At 43.0% G+C, this 27,416-nt stretch overlaps 1 protein-coding gene across 1 annotated transcript; it reads left to right on the forward strand.

Annotated features, from left to right (window-relative positions):
- Positions 1-27,305, forward strand: QRICH1 (glutamine rich 1; the record flags this gene model as incomplete). Its single annotated transcript, XM_084247401.1, has 9 exons — positions 1-309; positions 9,230-10,264; positions 16,176-16,353; positions 17,205-17,359; positions 18,727-18,841; positions 24,669-24,777; positions 25,128-25,279; positions 25,601-25,691; positions 27,113-27,305. 9 exons carry the CDS (start codon positions 1-3, stop codon positions 27,303-27,305), a joined length of 2,337 nt encoding a protein of 778 aa, XP_084103527.1.
- Between the last annotated feature and the right edge of the window lie 111 nt (positions 27,306-27,416).

A 27,416-nucleotide genomic window follows, 5' to 3' on the forward strand; every position in this document is an offset into this window, starting at 1 on the left:
ATGAATAATTCTTTGGAGAACACCATCTCCTTTGAAGAGTACATCCGAGTGAAGGCGCGGTCTGTCCCGCAACACAGGATGAAGGAATTTCTAGACTCATTAGCCTCTAAGGGGCCAGAAGCCCTTCAGGAGTTCCAGCAGACGGCTACCACTACCATGGTTTACCAACAGGGTGGGAACTGCATTTATACAGACAGCACTGAAGTGGCTGGGTCTTTGCTTGAACTTGCCTGTCCCGTCACCACCAGTGTTCAGCCACAAACCCAGCAAGAACAGCAGATCCAGGTTCAGCAGCCACAGCAGGTTCAGGTAAAAGGAAAATGTTAAGATAAAGCTTATTTAGTAGACCTTATTTGCTGTCAGTGTTTTGGTTATTAGGAACATCACATCCATATACAGATTTTAGAGGTTATTTTCACTATGAGGAATATTGTTTGTTTGAAACATTTTCTTTAACACAAAGGCTTTCATAGTTAATACAGATTAAAAAAATTTGCACCATTGGAAACTGAAAATACCACAGATACTTGCCATTTGTTTTGGAGAAATGAACAGTATAGGAATCAGAGGTCTTCTTTGAACTGGATTTGAATGTGGCACAGCCATGTATAACTGAAAGCTTCCCTTCTGTCTATGTCATCCTGGGCAGATCAAGAACATAGATGTTATATCATTACTAAAAGCATGGGACTTGTTTTAAAATGGAAAGGTGGACATATTTTAGTTATAATCACTTAGTTGTGTGGTTCCATGATTCAGGTGGCCTGTAGATTTCTAGGTTGCATTTGCTACTTATAAGATTAAGAAATCATGCTAATTGATAATAAACTCACTGAAAGGAGAAATTAATAATACAGTCTCTTCCAGTTACAAATACTGCTTTCTTGCTACTGTCTTTGTGATTGCATTTCATTTTGTCTTTGATGCTTTTTTTTACAAGGAGACTAGAAAAGGAAGTGGAACGTGATGGAGGGGTAGGAGAGTGGAGAGGTGAATCTGGTGAGATAGATTTGACTATGATTCCCCTACCCCTCGGGAGTATAGGCAGGTATATTGGAAGAACATAGACTCTGGAGTTGCATTCTTCATTTTAAATTTGGCTTGACCTTTTTCTTGTTGATGTGACCTTAGTCTTTTTAGCCCTGATATCTTTGATATCAAATAGGGGGTAATGCTGAATGAGATAATAGGAAAGTGTATGGCACATGGAGGGATGCAGTCTTTGTTTATTCCAGTCTTTGTAAGGAAGGAAGGATACAAGAAAGGTAGAATAAAGAATACTGTCTTTTTGGTTTAAGAAATTTTACAACATGGACCTTCTTTGTCATAATATTAAATGGGATTTGATTTTTGACGCACTGTTTGAAACATTATGTTCAAGACATTTTTTTTTTTTTTTTATAGAGGCATGCTTTATTTATTTGTTTGTTTGCTGGTTTGTTTGTTTGTTTTGTTTATACATGCACTGGGTACAGTCAGAAGCGCGGGAGGGTGAGAGAATTCACCAGAGCCAGAGCGGGGAGCAGAGCAGGCAGAAGGACCGAAGTACACTGCTGAGGGGAGCAGCGGGCGGCAGGAGAGGTCTGCGCACCATGTGGGACCCTCCTCCGGTGGCCGGGGAGCAGCCGGGGATCGAACCGGTGCCGCAGAGGCCGCGGGCAGCTTCGCAACCCAGCGCTCAACTGCTGCGCCACCGGGGAGGCCATATGTTCAAGACATTTTAATTCAAGACATAAATGTTCAAAGGCAGAGTAGAATATTTTGTAATTTTAGGTTGTTTTAGAAAGCCATTCTAAGGAATGGTGTAAACTCTGAACTTACTTTCCTCAATCTTTTTTGCCCTGGAAAAATCCTTGAAATAACTGTCAAGACTTGGGGAAACCCCTGCATAAAACGTATTTTACTTATAGCCCAAAGATCATTACCTGTACATTACCTTTATCAGCAAGTTTGAGAATTAAGTCAATAATAATTGTCAGTGTTCTTTTTTCATTTTTTCATTGTCAATGTTCATTTTTCCCCCTATGGATCTACACTTTAGCCAACTTGTTTAAATCTTTAAACAAATAAACAGGGGGGCCTCCCCGGTGGCGCAGAGGTTGAGCGCTGGGCTGCGAAGCTGCCCGCAGCCTCTGCAGCGCCGGTTTGATCCCTGGTGGCTGGGTGAGTGTCCCACATGGCACGCAAATCTCTCCTGCCGCCCGCTGCTCCCCTCAGCAATGTACTTAGTCACTCTGGCTGTTCTACTCTCTGCTCTGGCTCTGCTGAATTCTCTCACCCTCCCGCAGCTCTGACTGTACCCAGTGATTGTATAAATAAATAAATAATTAAAAAAAACCCAACAACAACAACAAATAAACAGGGGCCTCCCCGGTGGCGCAGCAGGTTGAGCGCAGCGCTATGAAGCTGTCTGCAGCCTCTGCAGCACCAGTTTGATTCCCAGCCGGCCAGGAAGATTCCCACATGGTGAGGCAGACCTCTCTTTTCTTGCCTGCTGCTCCCCTCAGCAGTGTACTTTGGTCCTTCTCCCTGTTCTGCACCCTGCTCTGTCTCTGGTGAATTCTCTCACCCTCCCGAGTCTCTGGCCTGTACCCCAGTACTTGTATAAATAAATAAATCTTTAAAAATAAAATAAACAGGAAAATATTTATAAAATTTATATCAGAGCAGTAAGGGTATGAGAGGATAAATGATAAACTAGTGTAACTTTTGTGGAAGTGAAATTATCAGTAGTTCTTAAATATTTAAGTGCATGTACCTTTCACCTTGTATTTATGTCCGTAGATATATGTACATAAGAATTATTTATAGCCGCATTGCTTACAGTAATACTAGAAACAAGCCCTCCTTCGTTAAGGGAAATGGCAGATAATGGTATAGTTTAGTGTGTTGGCCTGTGCAGCTTTAAGAGCAAAGTATATCTATGTACTTTGACAGATTGTTGAGTGTCGAAACTGGCTTTGTATCTGATTTTTAATATATGTAGAAAGTAGTAGTCCTTGAACAGTAATAGTAAATTGTGAAATAGTAATTGGGTTTGAGCCTGGGGTGCTGAGGAAAGCTTGAATTTTTTAAATTTAATAGGAATGACTTTTGAATTAAAAAATTAAAGTGTTGGGTCTTCCTGGTGGCGCAAGGGGTTAAGCACAGCACTGTGAAGCTATCCACAGCCACTGCAGCGTGAATTTGATCTTCGGCCCTCCAGGGAGCTACCCACATGGCACAGCAGACCCTTCCTGTCTCACCTGCTGTTCCCCTCAGCAGTGTATTTCAGTAGATCTGCCTGTTCTGCTCCCCACTCTGTCTCTGGTTAATTCGGTACCACTAAGTAAAGGATACTTTAGGGAGCGGCAGTTCTCAACTTCTGCTGCTAGAAGGTAGTTTGCAGTGGCTCAAAGTACAGCTCTAGGATGTGAGGGCGATCTGGCTGCGACATCTGTCACCCCATTGATCGCCAGGGTTGATTCGGCTGATCTGGCTGGCTAGGGCGGGTGTCCCCTTCCTCCCTCACCGCTCCGTGTGCGTCCCTCCCGAAGCTGCGCGCTCGAAGAGGACGGCCTTCCCCGAATAGAGACAGACCGGTCTTCGGTCGAGGGTATACGAGTAGCTGCGCTCCCCTGCTAGAACCTCCAAACAAGCTCTCAAAGTACAGCTCTAAATCATGTCATCCCAACTTCCTTTCCTCTTCCTCTTGCTGGTGCATATTTCTTCCATGCCAGGATAGTCCCTGGACCCCTCACAGAATTGCCAGACTTTAGACAAACACAAGCTTAGTCTGCCCCAGCTATTCTAATTATTTATTTATTTATTTATTTATTTTATTTAGTAGAGGCATGTTTTTATTTTTTTATTTTTTATTTTATTTATTGTTTGTTTGTTTTTTGTTTATTCATGCACTGGGTACAGTCAGAAGCGCGGGAGGGTGAAAGAATTCACCAGAGCCAGAGCGGGGAGCAGAGCAGGCAGAAGGACCGAAGTACACTGCTGAGGGGAGCAGCGGGCGGCAGGAGAGGTCTGCGCGCCATGTGGGACCCTCCGGTGGCCTGGGAGCAGCCGGGGATCGAACCGGCGCCGCAGAGGCCACGGGCAGCTTCGCAACCCAGCGCTCAACCACTGCGCCACCGGGGAGGCCATATTTTATTTATTTTTTTATTTTTAAAGATTTATTTATGCATACAAGAATGGGAATACAGGCCAGAGATGTGGGCAGTGAGAGGATTCACCAGAGACAAAGTGGGGAACAGAACATACAGATTGACTGAAACACACTGCTGAGGGGAGCAGCAGGTGAGACAGGAGAGGTCTGCAAGCCATATGGGAATTTCCCTGGCCGGCCGGGAGTCAAACCCTACCCCCCCCCCCCCCAAAATGACAAATACATCTTTTCTTGTGTTGAGAACTCTTACGACTTATTCTCTTAACTTTTTTTTTAAAGATTTATTTATTTATGCATACAAGAGCTGGGGTACAGGCCAGAAGTGTGTGTGTGGGGGGTGTAGTGGGGTGAGGATTCACTAGAGACAGAGTGGGGAACAGAATAGGCAGATTGAATGAAGTACACTGCTGAGGGGAGACGCGGGTGAGGCAGGAGAGGTCTGCTGCACCGTATGAGTTGCTCCCTGACTGGCCGGGAATCAAATTCTCGCTGTAGAGGCTGCAGACAGCTTCATAGGTTGCATCCTAACCCCTGCGCCACCAGGGAGGCACACTTACTCTCTTAACTTTCACATTTACTATTCAGTAGTATTAATCAGTCATCAAGTTGTACATTATATTCCTAGCCCTTATTTATTTTATTACTGAAAGTTTGTACCTTTTGACCATCTTCATCCAATTCTTCCTCCCCACCTACCTCTGGTAGCCACAAATTTGACCTCTTTTCTATGAGGTTGTTTTTGTTACCTTGTTTTTAGGAAAATTTCACGTATGTGAGACTGTACAGTCTCTAAGTTAATTCACTTAACTTAATGCTCTAAATGTCCATCCATGTTGTTGCAGATGGCAGGATTTTCTCCTTTTTTGTCATTGAATAATATTCCGTTCTGTGCATGTATATATATGCTTATACGCATACATTTATGTATTCCAAATCTTCTTTTGTCCATTCTCTGTTGATTGTTTCCATATCTTGACTATTGTAAATAGTTCTTCTGTGAAAATGGGGATGCAATTATCTCTTCTTTAGCATAGTGTTCTTGTTTCCAGAGAATTTGCCTTTCTAATAAACTCCTAGGTTGAAACTGCAGCTGCTGGGCCTCCCTGGTGGCGCAAGGGGTTGATCTGTGAAGCTATCCGCAACCTCCACAACACGAGTTCGATCCCCAGCTGGCCAGGGAGCAACCCACATGGTGCAGCAGACCTCTCCTGACCCCTCAGCAGTATACTTCTGTCAATCTGCCTGTTGTTTCCCACTCTGTCTCTGGTGAATCCTCTCACCTCCCGCACCTCTGGCCTATACCCCAGCTCTTGTATGCATATATAAATAAATCTCATGGAAAAAAAAAACCTGCAGCTGCTTAACTGGAACACATTCAGACTTAATTTCTGAAAAACTTAATACTAAGTGAAACAAAGGATCTGGGAAAGAAATCATGACAATAAAAGAAATGATAGATCGGACTCAGAATTGACAGAATTGAGATCTAATCCCAGTTTGATGACTGCACAGAACATGTAGAAAGTAGTCTTTTCAAGTTGAAAAGTCAGAGTGCTTAATAAAAAAGTAACTAGCACTGTGCATATAATGTGATCAGGAGCCCAGAAGTATAGCTATTTTAAGTATACCTCTTGTGTTGGGGGCGGGGGTGGGAGGAAGGAGTTAAAAACTAGAAAAGGGAAAGGGAAGTTGAATGAGAAAATGATTCATATGTGAAAGTAACTAAAACTCCTAAATACCCCAAAATATTGAATGGGCCAAGATGTGGTATATACACAATGGAATACTACTCAGGAATCAGAAAAGATAAAACTCATGCTATTTATGGCAAATGGATAGAGCTAGAAGGGTTGATGTTAAGCAAAATAAGTCAGAAGGAAAAAAAATAAATATTGGATGGTTTCACTTATATGTGGGATATAGAGAAACCAAACAAACAGGTCAGGAAAATTTTACACAGAAATTGCTATCTGACCATAGATCTGAGGCATACAGCCGGGGTAGGGGCGGGAAAGAATAGAAGACTGTGGAGATGGGTCATGGGTGCATGGTGGTGGAAGAATTATGGACTATACCTGAGGGGAGAAATCAAATACTGTCCAAAAATGAAAAACAATGTAAGAAAATAATTGTTTAAAATTTTTATTTTTTTTAGATTTACTTATTTATGCATATAAAAGCTTGGTACAGGCCAGAGATGCGGGAGGTGAGAGGATTCACCAGCGGCAGAGTGGGGAACAGAACAGGCAGACTGGCTGAAACACACTGCTGAGGGGAGCAGTGGGCTAAACAGAAGAGGTCTGCTGCTCAATGTGGGTTGCTCCCTGGCCGGCCGGGGAGCTGCAGAGGCTGTGGATTGCTTCATACTGCAGTGCTTAACCCCTAGTGCTACCACGGAGGCCCGAAAATATTTTTTTTTAAAGGAACTAAAATACATTGTGATTTATGAGTGCCTTCTAGAAGAAACTGTTTTTTGAATCAATAAAACCAATTTCATTTCCCGAGAAAGGTTCCCCTCCCTTGTTGTATTACTTTTCTAGAATGTACTAGGCTTAGGAATGTCTTGTATCTCTTAGTTTTGTGTCTCTTGAGAAACACCTTAACCGCTAGACCTCAAGTTTTCAAGCTGCTCTTTTTGTTTGTTTAGATATCACTGTGACAGTTTTTTAAACAATTGGCTTAAGTTTCACAATATAGAATAGAAACAGAATTCATAAAGTACAATACCAACCTCTGAATACCTTTCTAGATTTTTGGGTTTTTCCCTTTTTTCCCCCACTTAGGGGAATCTTTTAGGAAGTATTTTATTGTGAAATACTTACCTGATGTTTAGCAGTTGCTTCAATTAACTTCAGTTTTGTTTCCTCTTAAGTTCAAATGAAATTTAATAGTCTTTATTTAAAGGGTAATATCTATGAACTAGGGCCTCCCCTGGTGACACAGGTGGTTAAGCGCAGCTCTGGGAAGCTGTCCGCAGCCTCTGCCGTGCAGGTTCGATCCTGGCCGGCCGGCGAGGGTCCCACATGGTGCGGCGAACCTCTCCTGTTGCTCACACTGCTCCCCTCAGAGTGTATTCGTCATCCAGTCTGTTCTGTTCTGTTCCCTGCTCTGTCTCTGGTGAATCCTCTCACCCTCCCACGAATCTAGCTTGTACCCTGCTTCTTGTATAAATAAATAAATAAATCTTAAAAAAAGAAAGAAAGAAAGAAAAAGATTCCATTACTTTTGTCCGGAAGGAGACCCAACACCTGGCAAGATTCACAGGAGGATGAGAGGATTCACCAGAAACAGCAGGGAACAGAACAGGCAGACTGACGAAATACACTGCTGAGGGGAGCAGCGGGCGTGGCAGGAGAGGTCTGTCGCACCATGTGGGACCCTCATTGGCAGCCGGGGAACGAACCAGGGCTGCAGAGGCTGCGGGCAGCTTCGCAGCCAAGCACTCAACCGCTGCGCCACCGGGCAGCCCCTATCAGAAAATTCTTTAACTCTTACTCCCCTAATTTAAAATTCTTACTGCTTTGTAATAGAAAATGACATAAAATTATTTGTACTTATTTTTTCTGGAGTGAGGAAGTAGATGCCCTAGTTTTTGATTCTTAGTGTTTCTGCTAATTTAGGAGCTACTTGTGTCACTTGGAAACTTGAGTGTTCATTAATGGTTCCTAAGAAAAATCCAATAAAGCATGAAGCATATGAGCTACAATTCAGTGATAATAACTAGATTTTTAAAATTTTGTGTTTTAGCAAGTAGTAATAATTGTAAAACATACTGTGTATTTAGCTGCACAGCAGTAGTTCTTAAAGGATAGTTTAGGGACTGGGAGCCCCCAGTACTCTCTGAGTTCCTCAGTATTAAAGTTCTATTTTTATTATAATACTATTAGATATTATTTGCCTTTTTCATTCTCATGAATATACAGTTGAGTTTTGCAAAGGCAAAATGTGATGTATGATAGTACAACAGGTTAAATGCAGAGGCAGATCTCCAACTGTCTTCAATTAAGTTAGCCACTAAAGGTATTTGCAAAAATGTAAAACAGGATAGCTTATAAGTGTTTTGTTTGAGCAAATACTTGTTTTTGGCTTTTTTTTTTTTTTTTGAAGATTTATTTATTTATGCATACAAGAGCCGAGGTGCAGGCCAGAGATGCAGGGGGTGAGGGGATTCACCAGCAACAGTGGGAGCAGAACAGACAGATGTACTGAAATACACTGCTGTGGGGAGCAGCAGGCGAGACAGAAGAGGTCTGCTGTGCCATGTCTGCCTTCCTGGCTGGGGATCAAACTTATGTCGCAGTATCTGCAGATAGCTTCATAGTGCTTTGTCTTAACCCCTTGTGCCACCAAGGAGGTCCCACAAATAGTTGCTTTTCATAAGAACATATTAACATATAATTGCTTTGTTACTTTTAAATATTCAATTTTTGTGGTTAAGGTTCCTAACTTTAATGTCTAATGTAGTAAATACTGGTAACTGTACAAAAGCTCTTTTAGGTTCTCAATAATTTTTTTTTGAGTGTCCTGAGATAAAAAAAACTTGAAAACTGGGGCCTCCCAGGTGGCATTGGGGTTAAGTCTAAGTGCTTTCATGCTATTACCACTGCTTCCTGAGTTCAGTCCCTGGCCAGGGAGCTCACCCACTTATGGCACAGTAGATCTCTCTTGTCTTGCCTGCTGCTCCCCTTAGCAGTGTATTTCAGTAGATCTGCCTGTTTTGCATCCTCGTCTGTCTCTGGTGAATACTCTCACCCTCCGCACCTCTGGTCTACACCCCAGTTCTTCTGTGCATAAATAAATAAAAATAAATCTTAAAAAAAAAACCCTAATGTTGTGATAGGCCCCATTTGATAGTCAAGCTTACTTTTGGGTGCGTATTTGTTGCCCTGCAATGTGATGGTAGAGAATTTTACATATAATTTAGGGATTGTGACCTCCTCAGAAGCCTTGGGTCTGGCAGCCAACCCCTCTTCTTTGTATTATTCAATGCCTGTGCCCGAGGTCTCTTCTTCCCTTTGTGTGTAGATTTTTAATGTTGCCTGATTTCACTCACGATGAATCTTGTTGTCACAGGTACAGGTGCAGGTACAGCAGTCTCCGCAGCAGGTCTTGGCTCAGCAACTCTCACCGCAGCTCACTGTTCACCAGCCTACTGAACAGCCCATCCAGGTCCAGGTGCAGATCCAAGGCCAAGCACCACAGCCTGCAGCCCCCTCCATCCAGACCCCATCTCTGCAGAACCCCAGCCCCTCACAGCTGCAGGCGGCCCAGATCCAGGTGCAACACGTACAGGCGGCCCAGCAGATTCAAGCTACAGAGATCCCAGAGGAGCACATCCCACATCAACAAATCCAGGCTCAGCTGGTGGCTGGCCAGTCTCTTGCTGGGGGTCAGCAGATCCAAATCCAGACCGTGGGTGCCCTTTCCCCACCACCGTCCCAGCAGGGCTCACCCCGGGAAGGGGAGCGGCGGGTTGGAACAGCCAGTGTCCTCCAGCCAGTGAAGAAGCGCAAAGTGGACCTGCCTATCACTGTGTCCTACGCCATCTCAGGGCAACCAGTGGCCACCGTGCTGGCCATTCCACAGGGCCAGCAGCAGAGTTACGTGTCTTTGAGGCCAGACTTACTGACAGTAGACAGTGCCCACCTATACAGTGCCACTGGGACCATTACTAGCCCTACAGGAGAAACCTGGACCATCCCTGTTTATTCTGCCCAGCCCCGGGGGGACCCTCAGCAGCAGAGCATTACCCACATTGCCATTCCCCAGGAAGCCTACAACACAGTTCACGTCAGTGGCTCACCCACAGCCCTGGCAGCTGTAAAGCTGGAGGATGACAAGGAGAAGATGGTGGGCACCACGTCTGTAGTGAAAAACTCCCATGAAGAGGTAGTGCAGACCCTTGCAAACTCTCTCTTTCCAGCACAGTTCATGAATGGCAACATCCACATTCCAGTGGCTGTGCAGGCCGTGGCAGGCACATACCAGAATACAGCTCAGACTGTCCATATATGGGACCCCCAACAGCAGCCGCAACAACAAACTCCCCAGGAACAGACACCACCACCACAGCAACAGCAACAGCAACAGCTTCAGGTTACTTGTTCTGTAAGTGAATCTTACCTTTGGGCAGCTTGCTCCCTTAGGACCCAGTGCAACATAGAACTTGCCTGGCAACCTCTGGCACCTCTGGCTTATTTACGGCAATCATGTTGGTCTTGAAGTAACTTAATGTTTAATATTTTAGTTGGGGTGGGGGTGGAGGCACAGAAGCAGCAGTGAAGCTGTACAACTGAAGGCAGGAGTTCTGTCATAGTACCTGGAGGTAAATGAAATGACCAACAACTGTTTTCGGGGTATATACCTGGGGTATTACTCATTTCTGTTTAGTAAGGGTAAAATTCTATGTAGAGACTAATGGGATACCTCAAGAATTATCTACATCCAGTGAGCTTTCTGCATCACAAATGAATGAATCTAGAGGAATTCTTACAGTTTAGGCCACAGGCTGTAAATTCAGCCCACTGGAGAGGCTATGAAGTTGTTTCTTCTTTAGTTGTCATCTGTGGACACAATGTAGATGAATTTGAAAATCTAAAATAACTCCTGTTGGGCCTGTGATCACTTTTAGGGGTCTTGAATAAGCCACTTATGCATTAGGATTTCCCAGTACTCCTTGAAAATAGTCAAAATAATCCTTAGTTAATTGAGTTTTCTGTTGGGGTCCTATGTTGAAATTTTTTTAAACTTTCTTATTTGAAATAATTTTAGATTTACAGAAAAGTTGCAAAAGTAATTTTAACTTTAAAATTGCTTGGCTTTCTGTCTTTTTTAATTGTTAACACCTTAAGGCTATCACAGAGATGTAGATAGATTTATCTTAAGAATATTAGTAAACTTTGTGGTCCCTTGTTTAGCAGACCTTTGGAGTGAATATAGGGCCTCTGGTCTCATGGGATGATGAAGGCAGTGTCTCAGGGCAAGGGCTCCTGGGAATGCATGTAAGGGAGCTGGCACAAACAAGACAGCATTAGAAGAGAGACCACATTCAGAAACTCAGTCCATAAGTGACTGAGTAAGCAGAGGCTAACCAGTTGCTTTCATAAAGGCAGGTATACATCAACATACTGTATCCGTTGTCTTTGTTAAGGACCTATTAAATACGTAACTGGCAGGTCTAGAAGTAGATCAAAATAGTCATTGCTTATCAGGTAACTCATAGATTAGGAGTAAGAACATGATTTCTAGTTATTTGGATTATTTATAAAGCAGCATAATTAAGCTACACATACACAAAGACAAGTTGAGAAGCCATAAACCATTCTAGGTTAAAAAGTCAGCACAGACTTCTTTATGGGAAAAGTGGCATTTGCTGTCTGGTTTATGGCTTAAATAGAGAAGAATGGAGCAGCATGACTATAGATCCAGGGATGTACATAAGGGACATGGCCTAGGGCAACATGAGAGGAGTCATTAGTATAGGGAGCAAAGAGATTCTCCTCCTAACTCAAGGTATTGAGTTTATTCTTATCTATGCTAGCAAAATTTTCCAGAATCGTAAGATATGCGACTCCAGGGGAGATCAGTACAGGTATATAGAATTGATTGTATGTAGGAGAAACCAGCTAGGAGACTTGTTTTTTTTTTTTTTTTTTTTTTTTTTAAAGGTTTTTATTTATTTATTTATACAAGCACTGGGTACAGTCAGAAGTGCGGGAGGGTGAGAGAATTCACCAGAGCCAGAGCGAGGAGCAGAGCAGGCAGAAGGACCGAAGTACACTGCTGAGGGGAGCAGCGGGCGGCAGGAGAGGTCTGCGCGCCATGTGGGACCCTCCTCTGGTGGCCGGGGAGCAGCCGGGGATCGAACCGGCGCTGCAGAGGCTGCGGGCAGCTTCGCAACCCAGCGCTCAACCGCTGCGCCACCTGGGAGGCCCTCAGCTAGGAGACTTGTAATGGGGCTTTTGCTCACAGGGAAGGAGATCATCAGGCCTCCCCTCTACTCTCTTTGGCCTGATGGTCCAATTGCAGGTTGGGCCTATTTTGGTTCTTTTTTTTTTTTTTTTTTTTTTTTTATAGAGGCATGCTTTATTTATTTGTTTGCTGGTTTGTTTGTTTGTTTTTGTTTATACATGCACTGGGTACAGTCAGAAGCGCGGGAGGGTGAGAGAATTCACCAGAGCCAGAGCGGGGAGCAGAGCAGGCAGAAGGACCGAAGTACACTGCTGAGGGGAGCAGCGGGCGGCAGGAGAGGTCTGCACGCCATGTGGGACCCTCCTCTGGTGGCCGGGGAGCAGCCGGGGATCGAACCGGCGCCGCAGAGACCGCGCGCAGTTTCGCAACCCAGCGCTCAACTGCTGCGCCACCGGGGAGGCCCCTATTTTGGTTCTTACTGGCCTTTGTAATTTACAAATCTGGGCCCTCCAGCAGATCTTTTCTGGAGTTCTTTTAGTAGGCCCATGTTCTTCACAGGCTGTATCTCCTGTGGGAAATTTCTTATAGGAACTTAAGTCAAGTACTATTACCAGAAAAAGAAAATAGGGGGAGAACATTCAGCAATCGGGAAAAGATGGATGGATTTATGTATATGGATTTATACCATATACATCCATGTACCCTCCTTATCGGGCTCTATGCTTAAATGTTGCAGAGCAGAGATGAATAACATATTCTCTGCCCTTGGCGCACTCACTGCCTATGGGGAAGATAATTGACATGAGTTGAACTCTAAAGAGAGCTGATCACAAGGTGTTTTCCTTTACCTGGCATGCCTTTTATGAAAGCTCTTTTATTTCTGCCTTTAAAACCAGATTCATGGTAAAACTGTCCTCCCTTGACCTCACCATCCATCTCTAGCTGTTGCCCTGGTCTTTCCACTCAGCTTGATTCCCAGAGTTCTCAAAAGCATTGGCTATACAAACTGATTCCACTGACTAACTAGTTTTCAGTTCACAACTGAGTCTGTTCTTGTCAAGGTCCGAGGTGACCAGATTCAACAGACATGTCTGGTTTTATCTCACTTAAAACAACACATGACATGGCAAACCACACCTGCTCTTGAAACCCTTTACCCTGGGCTTGCATGTCATCATACACTCCTATTTTTCATGCTACCATACTGATTCTTTTTCCTTTGCAGGAGACTTTGCTGGTGTTTACTTCCTCCTCCTGTAACTGAACAGTATGTGTTGATGCTCCTTAAAGCTCAGTACTAGCACTCTGTTCTCCCTAAGGAATTTCAGCTTATTGTTATGATTTTCAGCATCTTCTAGATGACCATGGCTTCACCTAAAGATGATAATCACAGCCACTATCTGCCAACAACCACTGTTCTGATTACTAAAGATATTTAGTCATTTAATTCTCACACCAACCTTATAAGGTGTTTAATATAATCTCCATTTTTACAAATAAGGGAACTGAGTCACAGAGATTAAATGACCTTGCTAAAGCCATCACTAGCAAGTAGCAAATTTGGCAATCAACCCTGGACAGACTGGCTCTGGATCCCATATCTTAATCCCTGTGCCAAATTGACACACAGATCTTTATCACTAGATAATACCTTTCCCCCTTTGGACATTGTTATCATTTACTTTATTGACAATACCTCAGCTCTTCATTAGCATCATAACCACTATCAAAAGCTTACCCCATTTCAGAAAGTGGCACCATCATCAAACATCGTTTAAGCCAGAAACCGTAGCATCAGACTTGAGTCTTTTTTCCCTTGTTGCTCATGGCCAGTTCATCAAGCCATGTTGGTTCTACCACCAAATTTCTCAGAATGTCTTAATCCAGGTCCTTAGTCCCTGCTTCTTTTTTCCCTTCAATCCACTGTCCATAGATCAGCAAGAATGGTTTTCCTAAAGTATTAGATTACGTCACTTCTACCTTATAATTCAAGAGCTCTATTGCAAATAGGGAAAACTATGCCATAGTGCACAAGATCCTTCTTACATCGGTTATTTTCAGTCTGAGTGGAAGCACTGCCACCTGTACCCACAATTGGATCATGTGGAAGAATTCTGGTTAAGATGCTTGGGATTGTTACATTTAGTAGGTGGAGGTACGCAATGAAAGGGGCCTGGCTAAACCCAGTAGAGCAGCCCTTCCCCACATTTTCTGGCCCCGTCTGCTTGTCTAGTCAGACTCCTAGATTTCCAGCTTGGATAATGGTGTTGCTATTAAATGAGGTAGGGAGGGGACTCTGAGGAAAGTAGTTCTGGACAGGGAAGGTGATAAGTTCTGAAGTTTGAAGTTGTGAGATGTTTGGTTGGAGATGCATAGCACCCATTGGGTGTATTAAAAGGAGGTATAGGTGGGAGGTGCATAGTTAGAAATTTCTGCAAACATGTAAATCCAAACCAGGAAAGCAGGTGAGAATGAACAGGGAGAATGGCAGTTGAATTGAGAAGTAGGTCTAAAATGGAGTCCCAGAGTTGACATTTAGGGGCCTAGAATTGGTATTGCTTTATCTCCTTGTTTAATATATCTTATCAGAGCTAATAGAGTAGTTTTTATTTGTTGATAAGTGAACTCATATGTTATATATAAATACTTTTGCCTTCAGTTTGAGTGATTTGACCTTCCTTGGGCATTTTGGTTATGCCCTGGCATGGAGAATTGCTCAAGGGAATTTGTTCAGATTATAGACAGGTGTATGAGACACAGGAACTTGTGTTTGGTATCTGTGCCACCTGATGTGCATTATGATCGAGGCTCTTGAATAATCTCTGCCCCTTTGCCTACATCACTTGGCTGTAAGTACCTTTGAAGATGGGACCACTCTTCCTTTGGAGGCAGGAAGGTAGAGCAGTCCCTCCTGCCTTCAGAAAATGTCCTTTCCAGCCACAGCAGTATTATAGAGAAGAAACATGAAGAAAAATGGAGCCTTATATATAGCTAGAGAAACCGTAGAGGTAGAGCCATTTATCTTGCCTTTTATCTTACAATGACAGGTAGGAGGACACAACTTGTATGTTGTACCTTTCATTCTCTAAACATTAATTTTCAAACATGACATTAGAATCACCTGGGAACATTTTTAAAATACTGACGGCAGGCTTCCACCTTAGACCAGTGAAATCAGAACTCTGGAACTAAGACTCAGGCTAGGACAATTTGTAAAAGCAGCTCCTCATGCTCCCAAACAAATGAATGAATGCAACCTGGTTCATTTTATTTTATTTTTTTTTTAAAAGATTTATTTATTTATACAAGCACTGGGTACAGTCAGAAGCACGGGAGGGTGAGAGAATTCACCAGAGCCAGAGCGGGGAGCAGAGCAGGCAGAAGGCCCGAAGTACACTGTTGAGGGGAGCAGCGGGCGGCAGGAGAGGTGGGACCCTCCTCTGGTGGCCAGGGAGCAGCCGGGGATCGAACCGGCGCCGCGGAGGCCGCGGGCAGCTCTGCAACCCAGCGCTCAACCGCTATGCCACCGGGGAGGCCCAACCTGGTTCATTTTAAAGTGCAATCAGGTTTAACATTCACTCCTCTAGTGTGGTCTGCAGACCACTTTCCTCCTTGGGAGTTTGTTAGAAAGGCAGAAGTTCAGGTGCTATCCTCTGAGACCTCTCACATCAGCATCTGTACTTTAATAAAATCCCCAAGTGGTTTGTTTACACATTACAGTTTGATGAGCCAGTAGTTTAACCCATTATAGTGTGGGCCAGTAGTTCTCAAGAGTGACTAGACATTAGAATTGCCTTTTTATGATGAAAAGTTTTAAAAAGACTGATGCCTCTGCCTATTTAAAAAGAGGTTCTGCCTATTTAAAAAGAGGTTCTGGGTAAAAATACCCAGGTACTGGTATTTTTAAGTCAGAGATTCAGAAGTATAGCCAAGTATAGCCAAGGCTGAGAAACACTTCACCAGCCTTTCCTGTCCCCGGGGTAAGAGCTATTAACTTCGGAGGTTCTTGAAAGTAGAAGAACTACAAGTGACATTTTTGTCTGACATTTTTGCCAAAGGGTCTGATGTAAAACAGTATTGACATATTTTAATGGTTTCCCCCTCATAGGCTCAAACTGTACAGGTTGCTGAAGTTGAACCACAGTCACAACCACAACCTTCTCCAGAACTTCTGCTTCCAAATTCTCTGAAGCCAGAAGAAGGGCTTGAAGTATGGAAAAACTGGGCCCAGACCAAGAATGCTGAGCTAGAGAAGGATGCTCAGAACAGACTGGCACCCATTGGAAGTGAGTGTTTGGGTGGGGCGGGGAGTTGGGTGGACTCTTTCTATAGTACATCAGCACTGAATCAGCAGGAGTTCAGAATGGCAGAAGTTAACTGAGGTCTAGGGAGCACCATGTTTAATTGAAGACAAGCAACAAGTAGGCCTGACCTGCAAATGAACAAGATTTGTGGGGTTTGCCCAAGACCATGCGTTTTTGCACATGGATTTCTGAAGTCAACCTAGCAGATTTGGGCAGCTCAATTTCTGGAAGGAGAGAAATTTTATCAGTGAATATGCCCAAGGTCTTTTCTCTCTCTCTCTTTTTTTTTTAAGATTTATTTATTTATTTATACAAGCACTGGGTACAGTCAGAAGCACGAGAGGGTGAGAGAACTCGCCAGAGCGGGGAACAGAACAGGCAGACTGACGAAATACACTGATGAGGGGAGCAGTGGGCGCAGCAGGAGAGGTCTGCGCGCCATGTGGGACCCTCGCCGGCGGCTGGGGATCGAACCGGCGCTGCAGAGGCTACGGGCAGCCTTGCAGCCCAGCGTTCAACCACTGCGCCACCAAGGGAGGCCCCCTTTCTCTTAGTATTATGCTCGTATACTTCTCCATATTACAAAAGGTAGATTTGTTGTGGGGTTGGTGGTTCTTTTCTTGGGCCTAATATTTTTGGGGATTTGAGGGTACGGAGGTTTATGGAAGGAAACTTGTATAAGCCAGTTCTGATCATAGATACAAGTGACTGTTTTCATCCCAGCATTCTGATCAGCAGTGTTTGCTCTGAGTCCTCCTTTTAGGGTTATGAACACCCAGAAAAGAGATGACTGTTGCCAGGATCCCCATTCACCTTTAGGGTTTGTGTTGCAGGGCGCCAACTGCTTCGATTCCAGGAAGATCTCATCTCTTCTGCTGTGGCTGAGTTGAATTATGGACTCTGTCTAATGACACGGGAAGCTCGAAATGGAGAAGGTGAACCATATGATCCAGATGTGCTCTACTATATTTTCCTGTGTATTCAAAAGGTAAGAAATAGTTTTTCACAGGAACAGTAAAATGACAAGCAAATGGCTGTAATAAGGATGTCCTCTTTCAGCTGTATAAACAGGTACTCAAAAAATGTTTTATTCAAAATTGTTTCATTATAACAGTGATGGGGGGAGGGGAAATCTCCCGGCCCACCTTGAAACTACATTATTTATTTAAGGACCTGCTTTTGTTGTGGGTTGTCAGAATTCCTAAGAACTTATGTTCATTTTAGAAAATAAACAATTTTTATTAATTCTGCCACCTAGAAAAACTTCTGTAAAAGTTAATTGTATTACTTTATATCCTTTTATTAAAATCACATATCATTTCTTAACTTTTTGTTGAACATGTGGTTTGTAGAAAAGTTATTTATCCAGGGCCTCCCCAGTGTCGCGGCAGTTGAGCGCTGGGTTGCAAAGCTGCCCACAGCCTCTGCAGTGCCGGTTCGATCCCCGGCTGCTCCCCGGCCACCGGAGGAGGGTCCTACATGGCGCGCAGGCCTCTCCTGCCGCCCGCTGCTCCCCTTAGCAGTGTACTTCGGTCCTTCTGCCTGCTCTGCTCCCCGCTCTGGCTCTGGTGAATTCTGTCACCCTCCCGCGCTTCTGACTGTACCCAGTGCTTGTATAAATAATAAATAAATAAATCTTTAAAAAAAAAAGGTTATTTATCCAGAACATTTGATATTAAAATACAACTTATCTTTGTTTCTACATCAATACAAAATCATTATTAGAATATACAACTGTGGTTAGATTTTTTTTGGATAGCTAAGATGAAAGCATAACAGAAACTTACTTTGGACTGACAGCTTAGGAGAGCAGAGATTAATTTCTTAGTGTTTGAATGCTCTCATGAAGAAATTCACAGTATGATAGAAAAGAACTAATTTGGAATTTACCTTGTTGGGTGTCCTAAGACTAAGAAAAATCTTGTCTTCCAGTTTGTTCCTCTTTCTCGTTATCCAGGGCACTGGGTGATTTCTTTACCTGTCTCATCCATGCTCTCCCCAGTACTGGAAAGCAGCACACACAGTCATCTCCATTTACAGACAAGGAAACTGAGCCCTAAAAGTTAAAATACTTTAAAATACTTACTTAACTTACACCGTATCTATTAAGAAGTCTATCCCACAGAAATAACACTCACAAAATCTGCCTTATTGACTGAATTCTCAGAATTGTTCTAAAAAGTTGGTCCACATGATGTGAACTACATTATGGAAATGTCACTCGCTGGACAGTTTTGACCTGACATAGGCATGTTAAAGGGAAATGAATGAGTGGGGAGAGGTGATGGTACTGGTAGAGAAACAAGTTTATTTTCTTTGAAAGTCTACCAACAACTTCTATTGTTTTTCTTTTAGTATCTTTTTGAAAATGGGCGGGTTGATGACATTTTCTCCGATCTTTATTATGTTCGATTCACGGAGTGGCTACATGAAGTTCTAAAGGATGTTCAGCCCCGGGTCACTCCACTTGGTAAGAGTCTTCCTTGTCCTTGAATGTCTTTCTTACCTGGGTTTTAAAAAGATTGTGTGGACTGGCTATGACACCACATGTGGGTAAAGAAGGTGTAAATCTCAAGCCCCAACATCAACCTCTGTGCTGCTTGACCTCCTATGGAAGGGGCACTGCTCACCAGATAGAAGAGCCAGTTGTTCTCAGTGTACAAAGGAGATGGGGCATGCAGTGTGTGAGTGAGGTAGTTACTATTTATTTTTACCTAAAAATACATTGATTGAAACTAGAATATTGCAAAAATTAAGAACTAGGAACTGTTTCACCTGTAGGTTATTCATGTTAGATTTCAGGTTTGAATATATGGCGTATATCTATAGAACATAACATTTGCTTTACCTATGGGTAACATCTGGGGCAGCATGTTGTGTTGGAAAGAACATGAATTTTGCAATAGAGTATCTTGGTTGGGCGGAGGAGTGGGGGAGTTGTTGGTTTCCTTTTTTTTAAAGAGCAGTTTTAGGTTTATAGAAAAATTGAGCATTGGGAGGTACTAGAGAATTCCCACATATCTCACACAGTTTCCCCTATTCCTGGTATCTTACATTAATCTGATATATTTGTTAGAATTCATGAGCCAATATTGATACATTATTATTAATTAAAGTATAATTTACCTTAGGATTCACTCTTTGTTATATATTGTGTGGGTTTCAGCAAACCTATGTCATGTATTTACAAAGTATTATATAGTAGTTTTGCTGCTCTAAAATCCATTGTGTTTCACCTGTGCATCCCTTCATCCCTCCCTGAGTCCCTAGTTAACACAGATCTTTTTATTATCTCCATGGTTTTATCTTTTCCAGAATACCATGTAGTTGGAATTGTAGCCTGTAGTCTTTTCAGATTGTTTTCTTTCACTTAGTAATATGCACTTAATGTTTCTTGGTAACTCATTATTTTTTATTGCTGAATAATATGTTATTTAAGGATATACTACAGCTTATCTGTTCACCTGTTGAAGAATATCTTGCCTGCTTCCAAGTTTTGGCAACTAATGGATGAAGCTGGCATACTGTGTGCAGGTTTTTGGTGGAAGAATAGAAGGCTCGATGGAACAGAATAGATTGCAGAAAATAGAGCCAAACAGATACAGCTTTTTTTTTTTTTTGGACAAAGGAACAAAGACAATTCAATAGAAAAAGGATAACTCTTTTCAACAAATGATGCTAGAACAACCAAACATCCACATTTTAAAAATCCAGATACAGACCTTACACTCTTTACAAAATTAACTCAAAAATGAACCTGAAACCTAAATGTATAAAAGGCAAAACTATAAAACTTACAAGGTAATGTATGAGAAAATCTAGGTTACCTTGGGTTTGGCGGTGATTTTTTTTTTTTTAGGTATAGCACCAAAAGCATAATCTATGAAAGAAAAAAAAATGATAAATTTGACTTTTTTGGGTAAGATTTATTTTTATTTATTTATGCATATAAGAGCTGGGGTGTAGGCCAGAGGTGTAGGGATGAAAGGATTTACCAGAGACAGTGGGGAGCAGAACAGGTGGATCTACCGAAATACACTGCTGAGGGGAGCAGCAGTCAAGACAGGAGAGTTCTGCTGAGCCATTGGGCCACTTCCCTGGCCAGGGATTGAACTCGTCCTGCAGTGGCTGCAGATAGCTTCATAGTGCTGCAACTTAACCCATTGCACCACCAGGGAGGCCTGTGACCTATTTTTTTTAAATTGCTGTATGTAACATAACATACTAGTTCAAGTGTACCGCAGTGGTTCAGAATGCATACATATTAGAAATGATCTAGTTAACATCAGTCACTATACAGTTATATGCTTAACCTTTTTTTTTTTTTTTTTTTTAATACAAGAGCCGGGGCACAGGCCAGATGCGCAGGAGGGTGAGAGGATTCACCAGAGACAGAGTGGGGAACAGAACAGGCAGACTGACGAAATACACTGCTGAGGGGAGCAGAAGGCGAGACAGGAAACGTCTGTTCACCATGTGGGTTGCTCCGAGGCCAGCAGGGATGGAACCGGTACTGCAGGGGCTGTGGACAGCTTCACAGTGTGGTACTCAACCACCTGTGCCACCAGGGAGGCCCACATATGCTTAATCTTTTAAAAAAGTTATTGGACAAATACTTTTGAGTATCTACTATATGCCAGGTGGTATTCCAGGTGTAGATAATGTAATGTAGTAGTGAATAAAATAGAGCTAACAGTCTAATTGGGGACACAATGTATAGTCAAATTTATGAGTAATAAAGTACATATTATAAGGGATTGAAGTATTGAGCATTAGGGAGCCTTCTCTGTCATTAGAACAAGGACTTGAGTGAATGAATCTCTCTTTACATGATTTACCAATTTTTAAGCAAAGTGTGCCAATGCAAAATTTGCTTCTTGGAAGTTTTTACTATGGAAATTTTGAGCATCTATAAAAGAAAACAGTAGCTTAATGATACTCCCATGTACCCACTCACCATGGCAAATTTTTTTTATGTTTATACTCACCTATTTCCTCCATGCCCACATACTATTTTGAAGTAAATCCCAAACACTTTATAAATTTTTTTTTTAAGATTTATTTATTTATTTATACAAGCACTGGGTATAGTCAGAAGCGCAGGAGGGTGAGAGAATTCACCAGAGCCAGAGTGGGGAGCAGAACAGGCAGACAGATTAAATACACTGCTGAGGGGAGCAGCAGGCGGCAGGAGAGGTCTGCACGCCATGTGGGACCCTCACTGGTGGCCGCAGATCGAACCGGCACTGCAGAGGCTGCGGGCAGCTTCACAACCCAGTGCTCAACCACTGTGCCACCAGGGAGGCCCCGCTTTGTAAATATTTTAATTTGTATGATCTACATACCATAATGCCACTAGCATACCTTTTTTTTTTTTTTCTTTTCAAAAAAAAAGGGTAAATAGCATAATTATATGTCATCTAAATTTCCTTTTTTTTTTTTTTAAAGATTATTTATGCATACAAGAACTGGAGTACAGCCCAGAGGTGCGGAGGGGTGAGAGGATTCACCAGAGACAGAGCGGGGAACAGAACAGGCAGACTGATAGACACTGCTGAGGAGAGCAGTGAGCGAGACAGGAGAGAGCTGCTACGCCATGTGGTTTAGCTCCCTGGCTAGCTGGAGCTGCAGTGGCTTGGGTAGCTTCATAGTGCTGTATCTTAACCCCTTGTGCCACCAAGCAGGCCCCCTTTTTTGTTTTCCAATTATCTAATGTCATAATTTTGTTTATCCTAGTCATGGTGCAGATAAAGTCTTTACATTGAAATTACTGATACACCTTGTAATAGTAATCTTTATTCTTTAATTTCCCTCTTGATTTTATTTCTTGCAATTTATTTGTGGAAGAAACTAGCCTTTTAAATGTTGCACTAATTTTTGCTGACTGCATCCACTTGATGTGGTTTAACATGTTTTTCTGTCCCCTGTTTTTATGTTTGGTAGCTCTTTATAAATACTTGATCAGATTTTGTGGGGTTTTTAGTTTGCTTATTTTGCTTTTCTTACTGTGGATGTGTGTTTTCTTTTTGGCAAGGTTACAACATAGATATTTATTTCAATCAGATGCCTGCAATGTCTAGATCCATTAGTTCACTGAGAGTTGCAAGTGATGGTATTCTAATGTTGTTATTTCTCCATTAACTGAAATGATAGGAGAAATTTTCCTTTGTCAACTCTTTGAATTCCCAGAAATACAGAAGAGGCAGGAGGAGGATTTGTTTTTCTCCTTTGTTTATCAGTTGTCACAGTAATGAGTTGTTTCACCAATGATGACAAGTTAGTTGGTTTTTAAGAATCAGAGTGAGCTAATTTATTTGTACCCTTTAGTATGATTTGGTATATTGCATTATGTTTATGTTAAGCAAATCTTTGACCATTTGGAACTTCTTAAGATTGGCTCTTAAGTTCTTTTGATATGACCATACTGCCCTGATTTCTGGTTTGTCAAAATGTTTGAGGCTCATCTTGGACATTTCCTGTTCCAGCGTGGAATCTCAATTCTCCATGGAGCCTTTCTTCTTTTTATGGTAAATGGTATTTCATTACCACAGTTTAGATGCTAAGGGGGCTCATTTTCCCTAGACTAGTCATTGTTTCTAGACTTTTCACTGGGCAGTTCTAAAAAATTTAAAAATAAATCATTTTGATGATTGCAATTCAGTCCAGAAGAGAGCTTTTCTATGTCTCCATCTGTATTCTCTTCTCCCAGAAGTCCTGGGAACTTCTCTCAGGAATTCTGTTTTTCAGGCATTAAATTTCATTTTTACCTTGTGTAGTCAAGCAATGATTAAAGTTAGTGAAGTGATAGCAGATAGCTGAGTGAGCCTGGAGAAAAAGGGTATGCCAAGTTATACCTGCTGTTCTTCCCTAAGGAGGGTTGTCTTCTGCCACTCATCCTGCTTCAGACGTGACTAAGAGCAAGGAAGCTTATCTTGTTCCCACTGAACTACAAAACACAAAAGTAGAGGAAGGGGCCTCCCCTGGTGGCGCAGTGGTTGAGCGCTGGGCTGCAAGGCTGCCCGCAGCCTCTGCAGTGCCGGTTCATTCCCCGGCTGCCGGCGAGGGTCCCACCAAAAAAAAAAAAAAGGTAGAAGAACAACTGTCCTAAAGAGATGAAAGTACACTGATGGAGCCAGAGGACCATCTTTGGCAAGAAGAGAGATGAGAAATGTATTGGATGGGGGCCTCCCCGGTGGCGCAGCGGTTGAGCGCTGGGTTGCGAAGCTGCCCGTGGCCTCTGCGGCGCTGGTTCGATCCCCAGCTGCTCCCTGGCCACCGGAGGAGGGTCCCACATGGCACACAGACCTCTCCTGCCGCCCGCTGCTCCCCGCTCTGGCTCTGGTGAATTCTCTCACCCTCCCGCGCTTCTGACTGTACCCAGTGCTTGTATAAACAAACAAACAAAATAAATAAATAAACAAATAAACAAATAAACAAACATGCCTCTATACAAAAAAAAAAAAAAGAAATGTATTGGATGGAATGTTTCATCCCCTGCTTTTAGGAAGTGGCACTCATTGCCTTCCTGGAGAATGCTGAAACACTTGCACATTTACTGTTGAATGAGAAGATGAAGCGAGCTTGATGATTATTCCCAGTGTTGTCTTTGGTGTAGTAGATGTGGCTGCTCAGGACTCTTGATCAAATCACTGGCCTTTTTTTACCTCAGCCCAGTTCGCAGTTCACTTATAAACCAGGTTCATATATAGTAAAAACTGCTTTCAGGGAGAAACCTGTAATAGTTCTTTATTTTAGTCTGCCCTTGATTCAGAGGGAGTAAGAATGGGCTTTCCTTCTAGAAATAGAAGACATGAGAGAATGTTTATTAGCAAGGGCAGATGGGCGTGTATACCAGTTTTTGGGCCCTACACATCTTTGAAAGTATTATGAAAGCTCTGAACCCACTTTCCAAACGTGTGTAGAATTTGATTTATAGTATAAAGTATGTCATTCTTCTGCAGGCTTTCCTTTTGCCCCATGTTAACCTGGGATTAGAAGTAGTAACATCAGGTAAGAGGAAGAACTTTTATGTATGGCAGTGGTTATCAAAGTGTGGTCTTAGGAATTTATTAGAAGTTCATATGTGCATATTGTCAGGTCCTACCCCATAAACTTGGGCTGGGACCCAGCTATTTGTGTTTTAAGCAAGCTTGCCAAAGGATTCTGCCATTCCCTAAGGAGACTTCTCTCGTTAAATTTGTATTCCTATATGATCCTTGTGCCTCATACCTCTCATCCTGAACCTTGGAGGGACTACCTGTCATCCTCTTGTTGTAGCAGTACTCTATTCCTCCTAGGCTATGTCCTGCCCAGCCACGTGACTGAGGAGATGCTGTGGGAGTGCAAGCAGCTTGGGGCTCACTCCCCTTCCACCCTGCTGACCACCCTCATGTTCTTTAACACCAAGTAAGTGTTCTAGAGGCTTCATGCTTAGCCATTGCTGGCATCTGCCCAGTGAAGAGGGTGTAGAGTCTCCAGGTGAACTTCTGAATTTCATTAACACATACTTAAGAACCTTTGGGCTACTGAAAGCCTTTGGCCCCATTTGTGTTTTGTGTGGTGACCAATGAGGCAGACATCTTTGCCAGACCCCCACCATCTTGATGTGGCTCTTACACTAGACAGTGTGTTTGGGGTAGACCTGCCCAGATGCTGGGAATGTGGGTAGCAGCTCCTCCAAAGCACTGAATGCAGAGGGGAAGTCATGGTCTCCTCCTGGCACCCCTCCCTTTGCTTTGCTTTTGCTTGTGGTGCAGGTACTTCCTTTTGAAGACCGTGGACCAGCACATGAAATTGGCCTTCTCCAAGGTATTGCGTCAGACAAAGAAGAACCCCTCTAATCCTAAGGATAAAAGCACGAGTATTCGGTACCTGAAGGCACTTGGGATACATCAGACTGGACAGAAAGGTAAGGGAAGTAACAGGGGCTGCAGAAACAGATGCTACTTACCTTTGTGTTCTAGGGTGGCATGGGGAGGTAGTGATGATTGTGAAGGTTGGGATTTGTTACATAGGAATTCTCTGTTCAAAAGTTTCAAACTGCTAGACACAGAAATGCCTCAGAAAAGATAGCTTCCTTTTCCCTTCATCGTCACTGCCCATGCCTCACATTCTTTTGCTTCCCAATATTTCCTGGTTGGAGTAGGATAGCTTGTATTCCAAGGTTCCTATTGTGGGCCTGAAAAGGCAGTTTGATGCCATGTCTGTGGTCTGTGTGTGTGTTTTATAGTTACAGATGACATGTATGCAGAACAGACGGAAAATCCAGAAAATCCACTGAGATGTCCCATCAAGCTGTATGATTTCTACCTCTTTAAATGGTGAGGATGCTTGTTATGTGTATGTGTGTTCTCTAGTTCCAGTCCGAGTAAAAACACTTCAAAAAAGCTAAATACAGAAGCAGTCTTACTGTTTTTCCCCAAGCATGATATGTCCCTTGCACCGTGAGTATAAAAGGGTTCCCTAAGGGTCACATGAAGGTAGAGAGGAATATGTAGAAAGCCTGCCTCTATCACACATGCATAGCCCGACATTTTCTTGGCCTTGACCTTTTGTCACTAGCACCATCAACCTAGGGAGGAATCTTTACCCTAGCTTTTATTCTCTCTGGTCCCAGCAGTTTGCATGTCATCTTCATGACAATTCCAGAGTAAGCTCTGTATGTTATAGGTCATGCCATGTTAGCTAGATGGTAACCATCATTGGTTTTCCTTTACTTTGCAGAGAAGGGACAGTAATCATAATGTTGCAAATAAGGCCTTCATGTACTCCCTCTTACTAACCTCATATTCATGTAGCTCTTGGTTCTCTAGCCACACTGGCCTCTCTCCACTCAGGCATCATGCTTTTCCTTCCTCAAGGTGTTGGCACAGTGTCTCCCTGTAGGGAAAGTTTCCGCCCCCCCCCCCCCCCCACCATCCCCACGCATGCATCATTTGACTGCTTAGCTCCTGTCCTTCCCTCTTCTCAAACACGACTTTATCAGATTCCAGATTCTCTTCCTGTTCCCTTGGGTTTTTCCTCTGTAGCACTTAACACATTTTTTCATTTTGTGTGTATTTGTATAACTGTTCAGTTGCTGTCTGTCTCCCTCTTTTCTGTAAGCTTTGTGAGGTGTAGGGGTCGTTGAGTCGTACTCATTTGTGTACCATTCACACTTAGTACACACCTAGCACACAGTAGTCCTTTGACACATCTTGACTGGATGAATGAATAACATAAGATGGCATGTGCTCTGTACTTGAGAGGTACAGCATAACATTGAAGGCACCCCGTCAAGGTTAGTGCAGGTAAGGACCCCCGAGCATTATAGCTGAACTTCCTATGGGAGAGCAGATGGAGTCCCTCTGGTAGAATTTAAAAACTTACCATTGCATTGGGTAGAAGAAACCAAGTGAACAGACGAAGAAGTCTGCTAGTGACTTCTGGGCAGTGGTTGGTTCCAGGTGGGATTTGTCTGGAATCAAGGCAGGTAAACCCTGGGCAGATGATTAGCTTGAAGGTGGCAGTATATGAAGGAGAAGCAGAAGGAAGGCTGCTTATTGCTGGCATTTGCAGTGACCCCAAAGGAAGTCTTAAAGGTAATAATGTGTTGACTGCTTGGAATTAAGTAGCAGTGCCACCACACCTTCAAGAGTTACTGCCTTTGCAGTGTTTGTAGGCAGCATATATCTGGAAAATTGAGGGTGGGAGAGTTGAGATTGTGGTAGTTTTACCCTGCTTTTACCAATGTATTCTTCAGCCCCCAGAGTGTGAAAGGCCGGAATGACACCTTTTACCTGACGCCTGAGCCGGTGGTGGCCCCCAACAGCCCAATCTGGTACTCAGTTCAACCTATCAGCAGAGAGCAGATGGGACAGATGCTCACTCGGATCCTGGTGATACGAGAAATTCAGGAGGCCATTGCTGTGGCCAGTGCAAACACCATGCACTGAAATCCCTCAGCCATGGTGCAAAGGAGACCATCCAGGAAAAAAGGACTTATTTTCACACTAAAGAAGAGGCCTCCATTTTTTCTTTTCTTTTTTATTGGTGTAGTTACGAAG

This window comes from Talpa europaea (assembly GCF_964194135.1).
Source record: "Talpa europaea genome assembly, chromosome: 11".
Lineage (NCBI taxonomy): Eukaryota > Metazoa > Chordata > Mammalia > Eulipotyphla > Talpidae > Talpa > Talpa europaea.